Source organism: Staurois parvus, unplaced genomic scaffold, assembly GCF_062004578.1.
Source record: "Staurois parvus isolate SC_StPar_1 unplaced genomic scaffold, SC_StPar_1.0 ptg000886l, whole genome shotgun sequence".
Lineage (NCBI taxonomy): Eukaryota > Metazoa > Chordata > Amphibia > Anura > Ranidae > Staurois > Staurois parvus.
Genome location: NW_028318682.1, coordinates 2808973 through 2832850, shown reverse-complemented (window position 1 = coordinate 2832850; position 23878 = coordinate 2808973). Strand labels below are relative to the sequence as shown.

Below are 23878 nucleotides of genomic sequence, written 5' to 3'. Positions count from 1 at the left end.
TTCCATCTGGTTTAGCTCTTCAACTTTATTGAGGAAAAGTCTAATTGACAGTCACCGTGAATTTTTCCAGGTAAGAGGGATGCATGATTTGGCGATGTTGGGGAGGTGGCATAATATAGATTTTTTTTGTAGGTTTTGGCAGGTATGGTAGAAACATGAAGGAGGAAAATTACGTAATCAGTACATTTTTAGGAGATCCTTCAGACCTCTGCCCAATAGTTGAGTTTGGGGCAGGACCAGAAAATATGCAGTAGTATCCCCTGCTCCCCCTGGCACCTCCAACATCGATCTGTGCTATTTGGGAAATATTTGCATAAGAGAGATGGAGTACGATACCAAAGAATGAGAATTCTGAAATTGGTTTCCTGAACTCTTGTGCAGAACGAGCATTTTAAGGCAAACTGAATAATGTTATGCTGTTGATCCACCATAAATGTCCTATCTAGGTCTAAATCCCACTTTTCTAGGAAGGGCAATTGGTAGGTAGTCATCTAGGGATGCAACCAGAAAGGCATACATCTTTGAGAGTGTATGAGGTAAAACTTCTTGGTCAGAGCAATATACCTCCAAAGGAGTCATGCTGTGGCAAAAGTTGGAGGGTAACTCGGAAAATGGTGTAGCTGCAAGGCGCTCCACAAATCTAGGTGGAAAGAGCCCTCAGGGTCTGCCAGGACCTGCTGAGTGGGCCAAGCGTCCTCCACTAGAAAGTAAGGCAACTGATAATTGAGGAGGGTCTGGAGATAATGTGGTTGTAGAGAAAAGCCATGAACATGTGCGACTGTGTGAGATCAGCTTTTTAAATTCATGGTAATCATGTCATGTTTATCTCAAAAGGAAAAAAATGTTTGCTGTAACCGATTATAAAGTGTGAGCTGGAGTTTGGCATCAATTTGTTATTGTATTCAAATCTGCTAATAACACCCCCCAGACTAACGATGCTACTGTATGCTGTGTCCTGTGCTCATTCCTCCAGAGTGGTGTCTCACTAATACAGAAGGTGTGTTACTGGCCAGGTCAGCAGGTGAAAACAGAGTGGAAAAAGGCCAAAGAAAACAAAATAGATGCAGCCAGCAAATCTGATTGGAAGGCTGCAATAAAATACACAGCATCACCTATATTAGCTCTAGGCAGCCAAATAACATCCTTTCGCTTTACAGGTTCAAGCTCATTAAGCTTTATCTCATATCCTATACTCTATCCCAGGGGGACACGGAAACTCAACTGGCATCCAAGAATCATGCAGGCTGCAAAGCCCAAATAAAGGAGAATTTCTATTCTGCCATTCTGACTCATGAGGCTCCCTTAATGACTTTCATCTTCCACTAAAAATGCATTTCTATGAAATATTGTATAAAAAGGACTTTGCACTACAGGGATTGTTCAAGCTGCAAGCACACTCTGTGCATACAGTATGGTGATCAAAAATGTGTACAATAGTGCTGCCCTGTAAATTTAAATCAAACAACAATATACAGTTTAATCAGACTCAAAAACAAATGTATATGGTTTGATTTAAATTTATAGCGCAGCAGTTTTGTACACAGCATTTCTATGCAAACCCCAGCGCAGTTATGAGGACCACCAGATGCATGCATCCAAAGGCCTGGAAATAATTCAGGAAAACCACACTAATAACTGAAAATACAACACAAACTTGATGCCCCGCATCTGACACAGAGGAGCACTTTTCATTCTTACACAAATTACCTCATCTTCTGGAGAAGCATTAAGGACGCCAGCGTCTTTCACTTCTTCAAATAAGCTGTTCACAAACGAGTCACACCTTTTCCGCTCACCTCCCCTGCTCCTGGAAGCTCTGAAATAAAAATACCATTCTAAATGTCATCTACTTCAGCTCTCGTACCTGTATAACCATACTTATGATGCTAAAGCAGGGGTAGGCTACATTAAAGACATGGAGATCTACCTAAACATGGGAGAAGTCTAAGATCAACGGGCAGTGTTGCCTCCTCACACCTGGTTTAAATCTCTATTTCTCGTGCTACCACGTCGAAATTGCGTCCATTGCAAGGCAATCACTGGTTTAAATCAGGTGGTGAGAAGGAAACATATGGTCTGATGAATGGACTTTCACACAGTTTCCAAACAAAAGATGTGTTTACATGTGGCAAACACCTTCCCAAACTTAGGACTAGGACTGTCTTGTGCCAACAGTAAAACATGGTGGCGGCACAGTCATGGTCTGGGCAGCCATATCTTGGTATTCTGCAGGTCCCTTCATCACCTTGAAAGGTGAGTCACTGCCAGCAACAATGTACAAATTTTGGCCAACCATGTGCACACCATGGTACACACTTTGTTTCCTGAATACCAAGGTGATAATGCTCCGATTCACACAGCTAGTGTTGTCAAATTCATGGTTTGACAAGCATGCAGATGAAGTCTTGCACCTTCCCTGGGTGCCGCATTCCTTGGACCTCAATATCATAGAGCCACTATGGTCTCTTTTGGAGACCAAGGGTCAAGCTCATTTTCCGCTTCGGGCATCTCTGCGAGAACTGGAACTATTTTTGCATGAAGAGTGGTATCAGATTCCATCATCCACCATCCCAGACTTATATTTGTCAATTCCTAGGAGAGTTCAGGCCGTCTTAGATGCCTAAGGCAATCCAACACCATATTAGGTTAAGAATTTCATTCTTTTACCTGATGTTTTTACAACTTTGTCCAACCCCTTTACCTCACATCCTATACTGGAGACAAGTGTTCACCAGGATATAAATAACTCTGATGAAGATACGGTCCACACATAAGAAAAAAAAAAAACAGAGAAAACGTATGTGTGGTTGGGGGGGGGGGGGGGGTAGACTAAAGTCCCAGGCAGCTGCACCTTTCCCATCAGGCGGTGAGACCATTTTCAAATTTTTTGCTGAGTTTCCAACATTTTCAGATAGTATATTCCCTGCTGGGCACTGATTCCTCCAGCTGGCAGCTGCATTATCACAGGATCCAGCAGCAGACAAGCTATGGATACATTCGGAGTGGTGACTAGCAGGAGTGCTGCTATCACTGCAAAAGAGCAAAGAATGGACTGACCGCCCAACTAAGGGGTAAGTATTCATCCTCTTCTATTACAAGGTACATCTGCCTGAAGATTTTAGTGAATTAAAAAGGATCAATTAAAAAAGCAACAATTAAAATATAACTAAATGCAAAACTTTTTTTTTTTTTTAGTTCTGGATAGTGGAGAGGGAATAGAACCCCTGTCGGATTTGATTTCTGTCTGTGCTCCTATTAGGGAGATTCACCCCTCTATTTGTCCTGTTTGCCATTGTCATTGAAAGTGAAACTAAAAGAAAATCCCAGACTTTGGATTGTTTCCAGAAAAGTAATAGAAGGGACATTTTCCAATGGGGACACTATCTCTGGTGACCTGGAGGAATTCCCTTCATTTGCAGGGATTTCCTCTCACTTCTGTTTGGCTATGGGACCGGAAGTGAAGGGAAATCTCTGCAATGGGACACAGATGGGAAAATTAAAAATCTGACAGGGGTTATAACCCTCCCTTACTCTATACAAAATGTAAAAAAAAGTTATGCCTATAGTTCTACTTCATGTTCTGACAAGGAAACTTTAATATACCAGAAATGTAAAACTTACTGAATAGGTTAAAGACATACAAAATATAAACACAACATTTACAGTACCTGTCTTGAGGTTTCATTTTGTCAGTGTTGTTGGCTTCCCTCATCTTTGTACCACTTTATCCTGATTTATGGAAGACAAAAATAAATATGTACCTTAGTATATTTGCAGTCAAAGGAATTTACACCTGGCATCCAAATACACAAAGGGTCTGAAACAAAACATTAAAATGATTATAAAAGCGAAAGTTTTTCATGTTTTTTTTTTACCTTTATGCATTCTATGAAGGTGTTTGCTGGAGGTATTTTAGAAATGTACAAAACAACAAATAGAAGAACTTTACACTTGTCAGGAAGTGAAAATTATACAATGTATCAGTATGACAATGTTCTCTTCTGAGCTCAGGAATTAAAATAAATTGATACAATGTATCAGTGTGAAAATGTTGTTTTCTGAGCTCAGGAATGAAAATAAATTGATACAATGTATCAGTGTGAAAATGTTGTCTTCTGAGCTCAGGAATGAAAATAAATTGATACAATGTATCAGTGTGAAAATGCTGTCTTCTGAGCTCAGGAATGAAAATGATACAATGTATCAGTGTGAAAATGTTCTCTTCTGAGCTCAGGAATGAAAATAAATTGTTACATTTCAAGTGAGGGAGATCATTTAGTGAATGAAAGTGCAGAATGTTTTCATAGTTTCACTATATTGCGGTGTGCCTTCGGGTGCAGCTTTATCCTTTCAGAAAAGCACCAAAAATAACGCAAAATTTAAGCACTAAATATGGAACGCATTCATTTTTTTTGTAGATTGACGACTTTTGAGATAAATATCGAATTAGTTATTTTAAGTCAAATAATTAATGCGGTATTTATCTCTTAGCAAATTGATCCCAGTGTATCTCTTCACTCAAAAGAGAAAAGCATGTGGGCTGGCTACACATTGATCACTGCGATAGCCAATTAGATAGCCAATCAGAGACTAAAACATCAATCAGGTGATCAGGAACCAGGAGTCCTAGGTCCTGATTGTTAGTACGAGACCAAGAGCCTGGTTTCTGTGCTGGAAGCATTCTATGTGGCAAGCTCTCAGCACAAAAAGAGGCCCCTTGGATAAAGACCCACTTCCATGAGGCCGCATATCTGTGTACTGTCGGTGGGAAGGGGTTAAAAAAAAAATGCCTGCTCCACAAAGAGAAAAAACACAGAAGCCTTTTTAGGCAGCTGACAATTTATCATCAGTGTGAAAATATGCCATTTGTCCCCATTAATAGCAGCCAGATTAACCACTTGCCTACCGGGCACTTTTACCCCCTTGGTGTCAGGCCAATTTTCAGCTTTCAGTGCTGTTGCATTTTGAATGACAATTGCACGGTTCTGCAAAATTGTACCCATATGAATTTTTTTTTTCACACAAATAGAGCTTTCTTTTGGTGGTATTTAATCGCCGCTGGGTGTTTTATTTTTTGCACGTTAAACAGAAAAAGAGCAAAAAATTTGGGTTTTCTTTGTTTCTATTATAAAATTTTGCAAACAGGTAATTTTTCTCCTTCACTGATGTGTGTTGATGAGGCTGCACTGATAGGCAGCACTGATGAGGTGGCACGGATAGGCACTGATAGGCTGCACTGATGAGGCGTCATCGATGAGGTGGCACCGGTGGGCATTGGTGAAGAGGCACTGTTGATGCTGCACTGATATGCAGCAATGATGGGCACTGATAGGTGGCACTGCTGGGAATTGGTGGTTGGCACTGCTGGGCGGCACTGCTCATCAGTGCCCATGTCCTCTGTGTCATTTGCCGGTTATCGGTAGTACTTTCCTTACGCTGTGACAGTGTGACAACTGTATTTACATTGTGATCTGTTGTGTCAATGGACACAGCCGATAACATGGTAAAAGGCCACTGTGATTGGCCTTTTACCTCATCATGTGATTAGCTGTGTCCGTAGGACACCGATCACGGAGCGCTGGGTGTGCGGGACGGCACGTTCTGGGAGATCATATGACACCCTTCCAGAACTGGACAACTGTGCTGTAGCCGTCATTCAACTATAGCACAGTTGGCAAGTGGTTAAAGGGCACGTGTTAAGACAATACCACTTGCCCTCCGGAAGATTTACCCCCCCGACCAGGCCATTTTTTGTGATACGCTGCTGCATTACTTTAATTGACAATTGCGCAGTCATACAACACTGTACCAAAATGAAATTTATGTCCATTTCTCCCACAAACAGAGCTTTCTTTTGGTGGTATGTGATCACCTCTGTGGCTTTTAATTTTTAAACAAAACAAGACTGAAAATTTTTAACAAAAACCCAAAGTTTTTTATTTTCTACTATAAACCATATCCAATAAAAAAAATTTAACAATCAAATATCTTCATAAATTTAGGCCAAAATATATTCTGCTACATATTTTTGTTAAACAAAATCCCATATTGATTAGTTTGCGCAAAAGTTATAGCGTCTACAAACTATAGGACAAATACTGGATTTAAAATTTTTTTTCTATACTAGTAATGGCGGCGATTGTTGACTTATAGCAGGACTGCAATATTGCGGCGGAAATTTTTACACTGACACTTTATGGGAACCAGTGACACTAATACCGTGATCAGTGCTAAAAATATACACTGATCACTGCATTAATGACACTGGGTTGGAAGGGGTTAACATCTAGGGTAATCAAAGGGTTAACTGTGTGCCTAGCTATGTGCTTGGTGTACATTAGATGGCACTGGTACAAGAGAAAGCGATGGATCATGTTCCCAGCTCTGCAAGGACACACAATGGATCACTTTCTCCTGTCACAGCACAGCTGTACTTATGTAAATATAGGCACAGCTGTGTTCTTCCTCCCTACCTGACGATCTGCGGGTACCAGCGAAGATCCATTCACCTGAACTCGAAGATCAGCTTCTGCTGTGACATTTCACTGGAGCAATCTGCCTGTGGCACGTACTCGCCCCTGTGAGGTGGGAGGAGAGCCACCCTGTAGCAGTAAAACTGCTATAGGGCGGAGGGAAATTGGTTAAGGTTCAGACTTTGGGGTCATCATCCTCATCCTTATTTCAATAAGCGGCGAGTAAGAAACACATTTGCAGAACAGAAGTCCCAGTGACAAAGGCTGCACGCTTATTCTAGATTTGTTATTTTGTAGACAGAGCAGAAAGAATAAAGATGACCTTTCTGAAACACTATTTTTTTAAGAGCCACCTCACATCCGCATGTATTTCTGTATGAGTGTTTTTGATGTGTTTTGGTGCATTTTTGATGCATTTATTTCCCCTTTTATTCATTATCTCACTTCAGGACATGTGTGTTTCGGAGTGTTTTTGATGCATTGCAGTTTATTTTTATGTGTTTTGCCATACTCCATACAGAAACAAATGTAGCATGTTCTACTTTAATTGCACTGGTGTGAACTAGGGCCATTGGAACACATGGAAAACACTGTTCATACATTTTTGATGCAGATTAAAAAAAATGGACTTCATCTAGTGTGAACCAGCCCTCAGAAATGTCTCCAGCCAGAAAAAAATAAAGAATAAAAAAGCAGCTCTGGCTGCAATACTTTCCTTCAATGGTGACCATCACAGTACCTCTTCTTTGCCACAAGATGTTCTCAGTGCTCCAGGCTGAATGGCACCTACCTTCATTCAAACTGGAAGACTGAAAACTAGGGATGAGCTCAGGTGTGTTTGCAGCCTAGTCTGAACCTACTGGAGCTATCACATCAGGAAGCTGTCACTTCACACTATCAATCATAATGTTTGAGGCATGTCCTTCTTGCAGCTGCATGTATACATGCCCCTTGTATATGTGCAACTGTGGGGCAGGGATGCCTCAGCAACATGCACAGCGACAGCTTCCTGACAGGATAGCTCAGGTGTCTTTGGACTAGGATCTGAACAAGCCCAAGTTCATCCTTACTAATAACATAGCCTGATTGGCTTAAACACACCTCCTTTGATAGAGTATGTTACAGCCGAACTAAACCCTCCTACCTATCAGCCAATGAAGTTGCCATCTTGGCCTCTGTTTGATTTGCAACTGTGATGATGCTGCATGTGTGATCAGTTGACACCAGCCATTAGACGGCTTGACAGTTCGGTTTATAGCAATGGGACAGTTAGCAATCCCGGCATGCTGTGAATGTAATTGTTTTTCTAAAGTATGGGTAAGTTCCACTTTAAGACAGTTCTTTATAATCTTCTCTAATATACATACATGTGTTAATTACATATCCTATAAGATGTTTTTTTTTTTGTTTTTTTTTTAGAAAGCCTATTTCAATTTGCCAGTAACACTGCACAAAACACATTAGCCTTTAATGTAATATCTAACTGAATTTTCAGCTTAAATCAGCTGAATACATTCTAGGTGCATTTATACAAAAGGCATCCAATATCCTGCAGTTCATTTTCTTTCTAAAGCAGCTTCAGTCTGAGAAGAAAAGCCTGTCCCTTGCCAGCAACCTGGAAACCTTGCTCTAGTGTTCTTTGAGCACCATGCAGTAGGAGCTTGACAAAGTCAGAAACATGGGACCATAGAAGCTTCTCCTCTTGTTTATTATGTAGGTAACCACCAACACCAATGATTCAGATGGCACTTCCCACTTACCTCCAATGGGACGGAGCATTCTTCCCACTGACCCCCAATGGGACGGAGCATTCTTCCCACTGACCCCCAATGGGACGGAGCATTCTTCCCACTGACCCCCAATGGGATGGAGCATTCTTCCCACTGACCCCCCAATGGGACGGAGCATTCTTCCCACTGACCCCCCAATGGGACGGAGCATTCTTTCCACTGACCGCCCATGTAAGAAACATTCTTCCCACTGACCGCCCATGTAAGGAAAATTCTTCCCATTGACCTCCCATGTAAGGAACATTATTTCCACTGACCACCCATGTAAGAAGCTTTCTTTCCACTGACCACCCATGTAAGGAACATTCTTCCCATTGAGCACCCATGTAAGGAGCATTCTTCCCATTGAGCACCCATGTAAGGAGCATTATTCCCATTGAGCACTCATGTAAGGAGCATTCTTTCCACTGACCACCAGTGTAAGGAACATTCTTCCCATTGATAATGTAAAAACTGAAAAATTATTCAAATTCCATGTGCATGATATTGAAATTAATCAAATCAAATATATAGAAAACCTCCATACTTAGTAATATATATGTGAAAAGCGTATATGTGCAAACTTACAAAATGCTTAATAATATATATGTGCAAGACGTATATGTGCCAAATTGCAAAATACAAAAAACAACTCTATAAAAAATAAAAAAATAATAAATAAATAAATAATAAATGATAAACAAATTAATATAAAGGATTTTTTAAAAAATAAGAGATAATAAATATCAATAAAAAAGAAACCTCTATTTAATCTTACTATGCAGATGATATGATATGCTCACCTCACTTATACAACCTAAGATGGTGATTAAAACTATATACTAATTGTCCTTAGCTTAGATGAAATATAAACGTCCCAATTTGTATATAGAGATATATGGAAAATATATTGCTGTTGAAGTAAACTGTAGTGTTACTTTCCTTCCACTAGATGGCCTTCCAATTTCTTCTGGGTTATGAGGGCTGGATAGATGGATATGGATATCTCCCCTCGTCCTGTGGGGTTCTATCTCCTATCTCCTCTTCTTCCCTTTTGCTCCTCCAATTTTAGGCCATGAAAAAGAAAGATTCCCACATAGTGTTTTATCCTTTTCATAAGGTTTTAATTTGTCTCCGGTCAAATGCGAACTCACATTTCACAAAACAATACAGAGCGTTTTTCCAATGTGTGCCTTTGCACAATGACAGTACTCGCCGTTCTGCTGAAAGTGGCGTCGTGACGTCAGAGCCCCTCCCCTACGCTCCCCTCCCCTACGCGTTACGCCACAGGGTCACGTGGCTTCCTCAGGGGGATTCAATCAGGGAAGGATTCATGTAAGGAGCATTCTTCCCATTGACCACCCATGTAAGGAGCATTCTTCCCATTGACCACCCATGTAAGGAGCATTTTTTCCTCTGATCATCCAAGTAAGGAGCCTTCTTCTCACTGACCACTAATGTAACAGGACCTTCTTTTTACTGACCAGCAAGGCAAGGGGGCTCTACTCCCACTGATGACCAGTGTCAGGTAGCTAAAATTCCATGAGCTGTAGATCAGTGGTTCTTAACCTGGGTTCGATCGAACCCCAGGGGTTCGGTGAGTCAGTCTCGCGGGTTCGGCGGAGGTGAAGACCCACACCCGACTCATATGATTCGTGATGACATGCCCCGCTTGTCCATCATTGGCTGCAGGTGGTCACGCAACATCGCTTAGCCCAGTGGTCGGCAAGCCGCGGCTCGCGAGCCACATGCGGCTCTTTACACGCTTTAATGCGGCTCTTGTGTGCTGGGCGCCCGCTCCCCTCCCTCCTCTCGGGTGGCAGGGACTCTGCAGCGTGATCCAAAAAAAAAAAAAACAGCCAGGGCAGCGCGCTCAAATGCAATGATTGGCCAGTCTCGCTGCCACTCACATCCTGATAGCCAGTGATTGGCTGTCAGGATGTGTGTAGGCGGGGCAGCGTGACGAACGTGAGAGGAGCTAGGCTCCTCTCACAGTCCGCCCTGAAGACCGGAATGGCGCGGGAATATGGCGAGAGGAACGCGCGGAGCAAATGTAAGTGAACTGACACAGGGGGGACTTGGCTTACTACTTGCTACTTACTTACTACTACTATATGAGGGATGAATTAATATGGGGGATGAATTACTATATGGGGGATGAATTACTATGGGGGATGAATTACTATATGGGGGATGAATTACTATATGGGGGATGAATTACTATGAGGGATGAATTACTATAGGGGATGAATTACTATATGGGGGATGAATTACTATATGGGGGATGAATTTTCATACCGTTTGTTACAACATATCTTTGTGAGCAATCCTTTTCGAGGATGCTGGACATAAAGACGAAGAAAAGGAACAGACTTTGTTGCGAAAATGACATGAGAGTGGCACTTGCCAAGGTAATGCCGCGCATTTCTGAACTGGCCTCTGAAAGACAACAGCAGAAGTCACACTGATTTGCGGTAAATATTCATTATTTTGTTTTTGTGTGAAAATCATGTTTTAATGGTTTTGTTCTTTGTTCTTAATGGTTTTGTTCATTTTGTGCACCTATGTATAAATATATACCTATGTTTTGAATTTTAAAAATCATATTTTATTTTTCCAATTAAGAAGGGTTCGGTGAATGTGCATATGAAACTGGTGGGGTTCAGTACCTCCAAAAAGGTTAAGAACCACTGCTGTATTTGTTTTAGCAGGGGATCCCTGAGACCTGAAAATTATTCCAAGGTTTCCTCCACAGTGAAATGGTTGAGAAAGGTTCGTTGAAAGCCACTAAATATAATTATCCTGAAAGAGTTACAAAGCTTCCAGATGGCAAAGTTAATCATATGACAATTCAGTGTAGGTGACAGACTGGAATAAAATGCTGAGCGAGGACATGAGTCACCCAGATTACACCAGGATCCAGTGACAGCACATCTATATATACACATACAGTGGAACACACATAGGCTGTATCCTGCTACAAGACTCCGCAACAATTATTGTGTACCAGCTAATCACTGTGTTCACAAAATGATCTCACTTCTAACGTCCCATAACATCAATGTATGTGCATTTTCAACATAGTGGAGGAATACTGATCATCCCCTACCAGCAGTCGCTGTGTCTGAGGAAAGGCTGCCTGTCAGTTTCATGCTGCAATCTAGCAGTGTGGAAGAAAACATGTTCCTAAAATTCCTGAAATGTATAACTGCTACCAAATAAGGATAGATGTTCCCTTTACCATGGACCGATTCCAATGTACATTCCAATAACAACAACAAAATAGAGAAAACCCATTTAACAGCAGATGGAAAAACAAAAAACCAGTGCACAGACAATTAAAGTTGAACTCCAACTTTCCTGCAGTCTTGCACAGTTGTACAGGTTCCTCTCCTCTACTGAAATCCCTTACTCTGTGTATTAGAAGTTGCAGCTGGAGCCTGCCTCTTTATCTGGCAGGAGGACATCCAGTGACATCTAGCTCTTTCCTCCCCAGTTTTACTGTCCCCGCCCCACATACAGTGGATGTAAAAAGTCTACACACCCCTTTTTAAATGTCAGGTTTCTGTGATATAAAAAAATGAGACAGATAAATAATTTTCGGACTTTTTCCACATTTAATGTAACCTATAAACTGTACAACTCAGTTGAACAACAAACTGAAATCTCTTAGGTGGAAGTCACGGAGATCGCTGGGTGTGCGCCCCCGGGGGCACACGGGAGGGCGCGTTCTGGGAGGATGTCATATGACGCCCTCCCAGGACTGGACAAACGCACTGTAGCCGTCATTCAACTATAGCACGGTTGGCAAGTGGTTGAAGAATATGTAAACCCAACATTTCACATTCCTGATATGTGCCTGCTATACCATGTACTTGTATGAAAAAGTATCCTGTTCTCTCTGTATTATTATTATACAGGATTTATATAGCGCCAACAGTTTGCTCAGCGCTTTACAATATAACGGGAGACAATACAGTTCAATACAAGAGGGTTAGGAGGGCCCTGCTCCTTGGAGCTTACAATCTAATGCTTCCTTTGTGTGAAATCCCTGATATTCCTGCCAGTCCCCCTGCTTTTCTTTTAAAAACTAGGCATGGGAGCACAGCATGGTCAGCTCTCTAGCTGTGCTGTGAGCTAATCCAATGATCAGGCTTGAGCTGACATGCCCCAATGGGTTGTTTTACAAGGTGAGGGTTTACATATACTTTGATAATTGTCAATGTAGGCCAGGCCCACAATCTGGGAAAACAGGAGATCAACCAACATTGCATTGTGAGGAATGCCATGCTACTGGCTCTGAGCACCATCCTGCTATGTCCACCTTTGACACCATGTCCCAAGCCTACAGCCTAGAATTCAAAGGATTGAGCATATGCAAGAGCTATGGGAATCCCAGGGAAGTCCACCTGTATTGGGTGCAGGACGGGGGAAGCAGTACACCAGTAGAGGGTCATACCCAAGCAAGACCTGACACCTCTGTCTTTCTGTGGGTCAGCGGATCTGGTGAGTGATTATCTTCACATCTAAAAAGGGTGGAGTGCAGTCTGGCTTTTTTTGCTGGCTGATAGCTAAAAAGAGTGGGAAATTTGAGTGGAGAGTGAAAAAGTTTTACTTTTGACTGCTGGTGCTTGTAGTTGTTTTATTTTCTTCTTTGGGTCTTGCTAAAAGCTTTTACATTTTTAAATCACTTTTTCTGCCACTTTTTAAATAGCATTTTTTTTTCTTCCTCTCCTGTCCTTCCTTTAGTCTGCTAATTAAGGGGAGGGATTAATTGGTCACAGGTCCTATATAAAACTTGCTGCAGAGCTCACTCTGAGCTTGCCTGTATTTTACTTGCTGGACCTGTGATAAGTGGAATTTAAGAAACTGGTGTGGAAAACAGGAGATAACAGGAGTCTACTAACCTGTAAGTGACAACTGATATTTCCTGTTAATATTGTAACTGGGATCATGTGTGCTAGCAGGGTGGAAGGCTTTGTGCAGTGCACAGTGTGCCGCATGTATGCAACAATGGAGCAACAGCTCCAGGATGGATGCTGCTGCAACAGAGCGGGTTGCCCTTCTGGAAGCTCGTGTTAGAGATCTGGAGGAGCAAGTTGCAACCCTGGGCAGAACTGACAACCTTGAAAGGGGTCTTCTGCTCTCTGAGAGGGTAGCTAATGGGATTGACGTGGAGGGGTTACCCAGGATTATCAGGCAGGAAGATGGGTTACTGTAACGAGAGGGACTCACAGAAAAGGAAGGCCAGCTGTGGGTTTGTACACTCAAACCGATTTGCCAAGTTGGGGAAGATGTGGGGGTGGCATGCTCAGGGGTGGCAGCCCTGGATGTCACAGCTATCCCTAACAGCCGGGAGGGCGGACCATATGGGAGGGGTAGTGCATGAAAGCCTAGACAGTTGGTGGTAGTAGGAGATTCTATAATCAGAAGAACTGATAGAATAATTTGTTGCCGGGATTGCCTCAACCGAATGGCTCCCTGATGCCAGGGTTCTACATGTGGTATATCCAGAGAGTAGTGGTTAATGATTCATACTCTGAATGGTCTGGGGTTGTCAGTGGTGTACCCCAAGGTTCAGTGTTGGGACCCTTACTTTTTAATATATTTATAAATTATATAGGGTCTGGGATTAAAAATCCCATTTCAGTCTTTGCAGATGACACCAAGCTGTGCAGTGGAATAACGTCCTTACAGGATGTCTACAACTTACATGCCGACCTCAATGCACTGTTTAATTGGGCAACTGTGTGGAAATTAGGTTTAATGTTGATAAATGTAAGGTTCTGCACTTGGGGTCTAAGAATATGCATGCATCATACATACTAGGGGGGTACAACTGGGGGAATCAATGGTGAAGGATCTGGGGGTTCTGGTAGATCACAAGCTTAATAATAGCATGTAATGCCAAGCTGCGGTTTCTAAAGCGAGCAAAATCCTCTCTTGTATTAACCACTTGCCTACCAGGCACTTATACCCCCTTCCTTACCAGGCCAATTTTCAGCTTTCAGCGCTGCCGCACTTTGATTGACAATTGCGCGGTCATGCAACATTGTACCCATATGAAATTTTGATCATTTTTTTCTCACAAATAGAGCTTTCTTTTGGTGGTATTTAATCGCCACTGGGCGCTTTACTTTTTGCGCTATAAATTAAAAAATGTGCAAAAAATTTGGAAAAAAAAAAAAAGTTTATTTGTTTCTTTTATAAAATTTTTCAAACAGGTATTTTTTCTCCTTCACTGATTTGTGTTGATGAGGCGGCACTGATGGGCACTGATAGGCGGCACTGATGGGCACTGATAGGCAGCACTAAAGGGCACTGATAGGCAGTACTAATGAGGTGGCACGGATAGGCGGCACTGATAGACAGCACTAATTAGGGGTCACGGATAGGCGGCACTGATATGCAGCACTGATAGGCGGCACTGATAGGTGACACTGATGATGGGTACTGATAGACGGCACTGACTGGCATCACTTCTGGGCACTGACTGGCACAACCCCTGGGCACTGACTGGCAGCACTGCTGGGCTGCACTGGTGGGTGGCACTGGTGGGCAGCACTGGTGGGTGGGCACAGGTGGGTGGCACTGGTGGGCACAGGTGGGTGGCACTGGTGGGTGGGCACAGGTGGGTGGCACTGCTGGGCACATGTAGGTGGCACTTCTGGGCACAGGTAGGTGGCACTGCAGAGTGGCACAGGTGGGGGCACTGCAGAGTGGCACAGGTGGGGGCACTGCTGGGCACAGGTGGGGGCACTGCTGGGAACGGGTGGGCGGGGCTAGTGGGCGCACTGCTGGGCGGAACTTGCGGGTGTCACTGCTGGGCACCGATCATCAGGGCACTGATCATCAGTGCCCTGATGATCGGTGCCGATCCCCGCTCTGACAACTGCCGGTTCTCGGCAGTACTTTCCTCACGATCTGACAGCGTGAGGAAAGTGCAGCCGAGAACCGGCACTTGCATTTCCCTGTGATCAGCGTGTCATTGGACACCGCTGATCACGTGGTAAAAGGCGGGTGGGATCGGCCTTTCACCACATCACGTGATCAGCTGTGTCCGTAGGACACAGATCACGGAGATCGCCGGGTGCGCGCCCCCTGGGGCGCGCAGGAGAGCGCGTTCTGGGAGGACGTCATATGACGTCCACTCAGAACTGGCCGGCCGCGGTGAAGCCGTCATTCGGCTATGCGCGGTCGGCAAGAAGTTAAAAGAGGTATAGACTCCAGAGAGAGAGATATCATATTACCCCGGTACAAATCATTAGTAATACCTCATATAGAATATGCAATTCAGTTTTGGGCACCAATTCACAAAAAGAACATTGGGGAACTGGAGAAAGTACAGAGAAGGGCAACCAAACTGATAAGAGGCATGGAGGAGATCAGCTATGAGGAAAGATTAGAGGAACTGAATTTATTCTCTCTTGAGAAGAGGAGATTAAGGGGGGATATGATCAACATGTATAAATACATCAGTGGTTCATATAGTGAACTCGGTGTAGAGCTATTCACCGTGATGTCATCACAGAGGCCAAGGGGGCACTCTTTACATATGAAAATGTGGAATAGACTCCCTCAAGAGTTAGTTCTGGCCAGCTCAGTGGATTAGTTTAAAAAAAGTCCTGGATTCTTTCTTAGATACAGGGAATATAACTGGATATTAACATTTATAGGTAAAGTTGATCCAGGGAATATCCGATTGCCTCTCGGGGGATCAGGAAGGAATTTATTTCCCTGCAGGAGCAAATTGGATCATGCTTTGCTGGGTTTCTTGCCTTCCTCTTGATCAACTGTGGGTATAGGATTATAACTTTTTTTTTTTTGTAATGGTTGAACTGGATGGACTTTTGTCTTTTTCAGCCAGACTAACTATGTAACATACAACACGCTTTCATTGATGATCAATTAAACATTTGGATATGTAACACAGCAATGCATACCTTGCTTGATATTAAAATGATTGGACTATCTATTGTTTCTTTGTGCTGGCTGCTGTCATTTTAGTGAAAAGGGCAGGTGTTAAATAGATAAAATAAGATAATATGGCGTGTTGAAGCACTTGAAACTGCACAGGTGTGAAGAAGAGGTTAGTGAAGATGGCGGCTCAGGACAGAAGAGGCTCTCAGAAAGTTAGGGCTCATGTACACTGCAGCTGCTAAACTCACGTTCTGGAGCTGTTCAGAGTTTTTTACAACAGCAGCCCCTGAACTCACCTTAATGTTTTCCTATGTGTCCATGTGCACATCTTTGTTTACACGCATTTAAGTTTACAGTTGTTTTTTTGAACGCAGAAAACTTGCGTTCAGCAGTCGATTTTATCAGCATTTCAAACACAAAACTCTTGTAAATGCTGCAAATCGCGTTTGCAAATTTTTTTTTAACTCTTCCAGTTCCCAATGCTGGCCAGAGCCTTTTTTCATCATGAATAATGCATGCAAAGCGTTTTCAAGGTACTCAAATGGACGAAACACTGAATGCAGGATGTTCCTACCAAGCTTGTCACACATTGGAATGACTAGTTCACACCTCAGACCTCTCCCACACTTGGAAACAAAAGATATGTTAGTGACCATTTACACCCCAAATTCCTCATGAAAACCCCCTTCCAGGTGGCCTTAATGACTCCCTCCACATTTCCCTTGGAAACAAAAGAAATGTTAATGAGCAACTCACCTTAGCTAATCTCAACACATACTGCTCTCTCTGCTTCTACTCTCTGTATCTCCCTGAAACAGTCTAAAATAGTTAATAATTTACCACTTTTCAGTGCATTCTGGGCATTTGGGAGGTTCTCCTGTGCTTATCTTAAAAAAAAACGCTTCTAAACACAAATGCGCATAAACGCGTTATGCAAACGCAGCTAAGCAGACTTTTTTAACTTGCGTTTTCCAGCAGTTTGCATCGTTCAGAAGTGTCCTGTGTACATGGGGAACTTAGCCAGAATGCAAGGAAACGTTTACCCGTGTAAACTGTGTGTTTTACAACTATTAACATTTTTAATTTATAGGATTGGGGTTAAGTGTCTCTTTAACAAGAGAGCTCTCAGACAAAGACCTTTTAGCTGTGTTAGGCAACCTGTTAGAACTGTAGAGCACATCCCACAACTATGTCATACTTCCTAGCACTGATTCATCAATTTACCATAAGGAAAGTCATGCCTTGTCATCGCAGACCTATTGAAGGATTCCTGTAATTCATCACACCAATCAAACCATTTAATGACATGTCTGCAAAGTAAGCAATGCCATAGAAACAAAACAAAAACCAAATAACATTTAAAGCTAAAGCATAATGCATTCATATAATAACTTTCTTTGGTCACCATCCTTCTGGTAAACATGCAATACAAGATGCATAATCTATTTTTAAAATTTAGCTTGGTTACATGTATTATGGATATGTCACAGCTGGAGTGATGCTGAAGTTTCTCAAATTCAGAACTTTGCCACATACAGTAAGTGCTGCCCTATTCTGGGTGCTTCTGGTATACTGAAGACAAAGAGAGATGCTCACTCAACACATCCACCATTCAGAAAATGTCTTGTATTGTCTTCACTAAAAACCAGGCATTCTCTGATTGGATAAGGGCAGAGCAGTCTCTACGTCAAGCCAATCAGAGAATGCCTTGTATTTTTAGTAAAAAAAAAAAAAATCCAGCCAGTAAGGCTGTTATTGTTCATCTTCCTTTAACACATCAAGCTGTCCAGCAAAAGTGAGCTGAGACAAACCAGTTAAAGTGACATAAAACATTGTGAACAGGCAGGGTGTTTATTGCTCAGGCTGGGTTCACACTGCTGTAGGGTGGGTAAAAATTTAATAAAAAAAAAAAAAGAGAATTTTGATTTTTATCAAATTTATTTTAATAAAATGCTTTTGGAGTAAAAATCTATCTAAAGATGGTTTTCTATTTAAGATCCATTAATCATTTAGTTTATTCAGTATGAAATGGAGCTTAGTTATGTAGCATGAGGCTGTATATTCTGTAATATTGAAATTTTTGGTAAACTCATTCAATGAATTCAAGCTGAGATCACATGCACTGCATTGATGCATTCACACTATTTCATAGTAGCCATGAATGACTCTTTAATGAATCATTATCCCCCTGATGAAGTCACGTGACCCTGTGACGCAACGCGTAGGGGAGGGGCTCTGACGTCACGACGTGGTAGCGGTGAGGCTCGGCAATTCCGACTGCAGACAGAGGCAGGCAGGGAGGGAGAGCAGAGATAGAGGATTGCTCACCCAATATTTGTATACGATATATATGCCGCCCTGTACCACCAAGGAAATGTATATAGCTGTGTAATACCGCTACAGGCAGAAATAAACTTCCATCATTTAAAAGGATAAGGCACCATCGTTTGTTTTATTTTCTCTACATCTGACCCCCAAATTCCATATGGGTGAGAGGAGGAAATGAGAAGGAGATGACCCCTGGTGGGGAATAAGGAGATAAAGCTGGTCTCATAATCGGTGTATGAGCAGTGGAAAAAGGAGAAAGAGGAGAGTACAGGAGTACCTACATCCACACCTTGGCACATCTACAACACAGGGCTTTAATCCATCGATCCTGGAAGGATCAAAAAGCGTATTTGCCTGAATTCATTCAGGCAAACATAAAGGTGAGCGCATAGGGAGACCATAAGGCACCTGGCGAGAGGAAACAAGGAATCACCCTCACTTTGGCACTTTTTTACAAAGACTTTTATTTATTTATTTATTACACCTATGCATGTGCACATGGGAGTGTATAGTTGCACAATTATTGTTGGATTGATTGTATATAATTAGAATGGCACTAATTATATGTATATTTATATTTTAAATATTCACTCATTATTCACATTATATTAAGGTTTTATATTTTTCATCACACACATTTAGGTTGTGTATGTGTGTATTGGTAATTCACTGGTAATAATTTTATCGTATTGATTAATTTATGGATTATCACTTATTATTATCATTATGATTTACACTTGATTCATATATCTATTGATTGAGTCTAATGAGTACAGATTGGATATAGAGATATTATGCACAATAATAGGAGCGCGGCACTTTAAATACCATTTATATTGATCTGACACTACCTAGTGAGTTTGTGTAAGTGCCAGCGCACCATACACTAAAGATTAGTAAATTATTATTTAAAACACCTACTGAATGCTATATTCATAATAGCTCACAAGGATTCACACTATATATAAAAAGCCCAATTTGTCTTTAGAAAAAAAAAAAAAAGGTAGAATTCACCTGGATGTACAAAGTAGTTGTGGTGATATGTACAGTTTTACTAACACATGTCAAAGTTGCTAAATTTTACTTAGGAATTAAGATTTGTTTTATCCTAAGGCGTGAAGGGGTTAATACCGCTTTAACCAGTTTCCGCCGCCCATATGCATAAATGTGGCTGCAGGGTTTGGATGTTGAGTGTACGCATATGTGTCCCTAGGGAACACTTTCTGTGCTAAAAGTGCACTCCCAGCACAGCAAGTAAAGTGTCACAGAAAGCTTCTGATGCACACTTGTGATTGGAAGCGTCCAATCATGTGACCGCTGTGATATCCCATTGTAACTGAAATTCCTGCCTCCAGGCATTTAGATTCTCTTAAAGTGGTCGTAAACTCAACTATAGAAAAAAAATAAATTCCCCCTGTAAGTTAGAAGCATAACGTGGTAGTATGCATTGTATACTCACATTATGAGAAACTTGCCTGAAAATGAAGCCCTGCAACAGCCAGCTGTCACCGCTGACAAGGACTCTCTGAGCGCGCGCAGGACAGACGAGAGTGATCACCTTTGCATGCGAGCACATTGGGACCGAGGCAATTTATTTTCATTTTTTTAATTCATTTATATATATTTTTAATTTTTACACTGTTGCTTTAAATATATATATATTTTTTTTACTACTTTTATTGCTGTCATAAAGAATGTAAACATCTCCTGTGACAGCAATAGGAATGTGATGGGTATCTGGGGTCTATACGGCCACAAATCCCTCTTCTGCCCTTTAAAAGCATTCAAAAACACCAAGATCAGTGTTTTTGGATTTTCTGAAAATGGGCTGATGATATCCGGGTGGGCTGATGATATCCGGGTACGCCGGAAGTGATGTCAGGTCGGGATCGGCTCTCCACTATGGTAACCTGGAAGCTGACATCACATCCGGGTTACCATAGTGGAGAACCTATCAAAGCCGATCCTGACTTTATTCGGGTATCTGCCCAGTCAGCAGACATGCTGGCTGGTTGCTCAGGTCTCCCAGTGGGCGGGAGAGCCTGAGCGAGCAGCAGGTAGCGTAGGAAGTCCCCTCCCGCTGCTTATACAAGCAGCTAAATAGCCACTCTGATTGCTTGTACAATAATGAGCTGACCGCTGGCTCTAAAATAAAATGGTACCACCGAAGTCAAGTGACGTACGGGTATGTTGTATGGTGGCAAGTGGATATATACAGATTTGAGTTTTTTCACCAATGAAATGTATTTTGGCGTAAATTTATGAAGAAAGATATTTTTGTTTTGGAAAATGTTATAACCAAAATGAAAAACGTGTTTTTTTTTTATGTTTTTTTTTAATTTTCTGTTATTTGTTTATTTAGCACAAAATGATAAACCCAGAGGTGATTAAATACCCCCAAAAAATGCTCTACTTCTGTGAACACAATGTTAAAAAAAAATGTTAAGGGGCACAGTGTTGTATGACTGTGTAACTGAGCAGCACAGTGGCTAAATGGTTAGCACTTCTGCCTGGCAGTACTAGGGTTGTTGGTTTGAATCCCAACCATGGCACCACCTGCCTGGAGTTTGCATGTTCTCCCTGTGCGGGTTTCCTCCGGGTACTCCGGTTTCCTCCCACACTCCAAAGACATGCTGGTAGGTGAATTGGCTCCTGTCTAAATTGGCCCTAATATGTGTATGTATGAATGTAAGTTAGGGACCTTAGATTGTACACTCCTTGAGGGTTAGGGACTGATGTGAATGTACAATATATATGTAAAGCGCTGTGTAAATTGATGGCACTTTATAAGCACCTGAAATAAATAATTGTCAGCATTGTCACACACTGAATGGCAATTGGCCTGGGCAGGAAGGGGGTGAAAATATCCAGTACTGAAGTGGTTAAAGGGACACTAAACCACATCACCAATCTTGTCTTCAAACCTCACCCAATCCATCCTCTCACGATCTCCTGTTCCCTTGTCACCAGGACTTCACCAGAGCCTCTCCCATCCTCTGGAACGCTCTACCCCAATCTGTTTGGCTATTTCCTATTCTGGCTGCCTTTAGGTCATCCCTGAAAACTCATCTCTGCAGGGAAGCCTATCACACCTCCGAATAGACATCACTTCCATCAGCTCATCCCCCACAGGTATACCCCTTTTGTACCACTTACCCCACCCCATTTGGGACCTTTTGTACTATTTGCATTTGTGCAGAATGAGCAGTGCATGTCAGCTGATGTACACAGCTCTATACACACAATCACAGTCCATCTCAGGAGTGAGCAGGAGAGGGTGACTATGTACCAACGTACAGGGGCCCATGGAGAACGAACGTAGCCACCCAGACAGGAAGCCAGATCACAGGAGCACAGAAAAGGAATTTGTTGATCTGGGGGAAGGTGAGAGCCATAGAAGGAACTGTGAATGATGAATACTGCAATAGATCACAAACTGCCTGTGTTTTCTAAGATCACACCGCCTTCCTTCCATAGACACCAATACACACAGCAGCCACTGAGGAAGAAGAACGTACACAACACACAGGCCAATGACAGACAGGGCCAGGCCAGGCTAGAAGAAACAAGATCAGGGCACGTATGACGTCACTCTGCTGCCATATGACTCCTCCCTACAACTCCGGGAACCCCTCCGGTGCCGCTCAGTCCCGTACACAGGACGATATAAAGCCGCCACTCACCATCGTCACCGCCACCGCTGCTCCCGACACAACCCCATTCTTAGGTCGTCACACTCCCCCTATTGCCGGAAGTGACTGCAAAAACACTGCCGACGTAACTTCGGGTATGTGACCCGGAGTTCACGCCTGTGTTCTCGAGAGCTTTTGTGGTAGACGCTTGGGTCACCATCTTTGTTGAGGGAAACTGTTTCACTAACTGCAGTAAGTTTAGCATTGGAAAACTAGAAGGAAATGAGGTTTGGCTCATCTGTGGTTGATTTGATGGGTTATTAAAGAGTCGTTTTAATGATACATGGACCATAGGTGGCCACTGATTCCTCCCACTGACTACCATGCTAGGGCATTCTTTTTTCCACTGACAACCAACATCACGGCGTTCTTCCTCCCCCTGACCACCAACGTCGGGGCGTTCTTCCTCCCCCTGACCACCAACGTCGGGGCGTTCTTCCTCCCCCTGACCACCAACGTCGGCGGCGTTCTACCTCCCCCTGACCACCAATGTCGGGTGTTCTTCCTCCCTCTGACCACCGACATCAGGGCGTTCTTCCTCCCCCTGACCACCAACGTCGGGGTGGTCTTCCTCCCTCTGACCACCGTCGGGGCATTCTTCCTCCCTCTGACCACCAACGTCAGGGCGTTCTTCCTCCCTCTGACCACCAACGTCAGGGCGTTCTTCCTCCCACTTACACCAAGTATTTTTCCTCCCTCTTACCACAATCCCAGGGCATTCTTCCTTCCCACTGAGCACTGATGCCGGGATAGTCTTCCCACTGATCACTGATGCTGGGATATTCTTCCCCCCCACTGACACCAGGTATTCTTCCTTCCACTGATCACTATCCCAGCATATTCTTCCTCCCACTGACCACTGGTGCCAGGATATTCTTCCTCTCATTGATGACTGATGCCAGGGTATTCTTCCTCCCACTGATCATTGATGCTGGGATATTCTTCCATCCATTGTCCACTGATGCTGAGGTATTCTTCCAACCACTGATGCTGGGGTATTCTTCCAATTGCTGATTCCGGGGTATTCTTCCTCCCACTGATCACTGATGCCAGGATATTCTTCCTCCTACTGATGCCAGGATTTTCTTTCAACCATTGACCACTGTTGCAGGAGTATTCTTCCTTCCACTGATCACTGATGCTGGGGTGTTCTTCCCACTAACGATTGATACCAGTTATTCTTCCTCCTTTTGATCACTGGGTACTCTTGTTCTCACTGGGTACTCTTGTTCCCACTGACCACAATCCCAGGGTATTCTTCCTCCCACTGACCACAATCCCAGGGTATTCTTCCTCCCACTGACCACCATGCTGGGGTATTCTCCCCCCCCCCACTGATGCTGAGGTATTCTCCCCCCCCCCCACTGACCACAATTCTAGGGCATTTTTCTTCCTACTGACTACAGATGCTGGGGTCTTTTTCCTTCTACTTACCACCAATTCCAGGATATTTTTTTGACCACAGATGCCAGGGTACTTTTCCCTTCCACTGACTACTGATGCTGGGGTGTTTTTTATTTTTTTTCCTTCACTTATTACTGATATTGGGGTTTTCCAACCACAGACTAACAACGCTAAGGTGTTTTTATTCCCCCCTCCCCCCAGGTGGCTACTAGTTCGGGAGTGTTTTTTTCTTCCAGTGCTGAAGTTTTTTTTCCTCCTACTGTCCACTGATGCAGGGGTGGTTTTCCTCCTA

General features: G+C 42.9%; 1 protein-coding gene across 1 annotated transcript in view; it reads right to left on the bottom strand.

Moving 5' to 3' along the window:
* Positions 1–22268, bottom strand: part of UBXN2A (UBX domain protein 2A) — a 40776-nt gene extending 18508 nt beyond the window's left edge. Inside the window, exons 1-3 of the mRNA XM_089656094.1 lie at positions 22174–22268; positions 3669–3729; positions 1708–1816 (exon numbers count right to left, since the gene is read on the bottom strand). Of these exons, the coding sequence (XP_089512220.1) occupies positions 1708–1816; positions 3669–3712 (153 nt within the window). The 5' untranslated portion in view covers positions 3713–3729; positions 22174–22268. The remainder of the gene's footprint in view (positions 1–1707; positions 1817–3668; positions 3730–22173) is intronic.
* Between the last annotated feature and the right edge of the window lie 1610 nt (positions 22269–23878).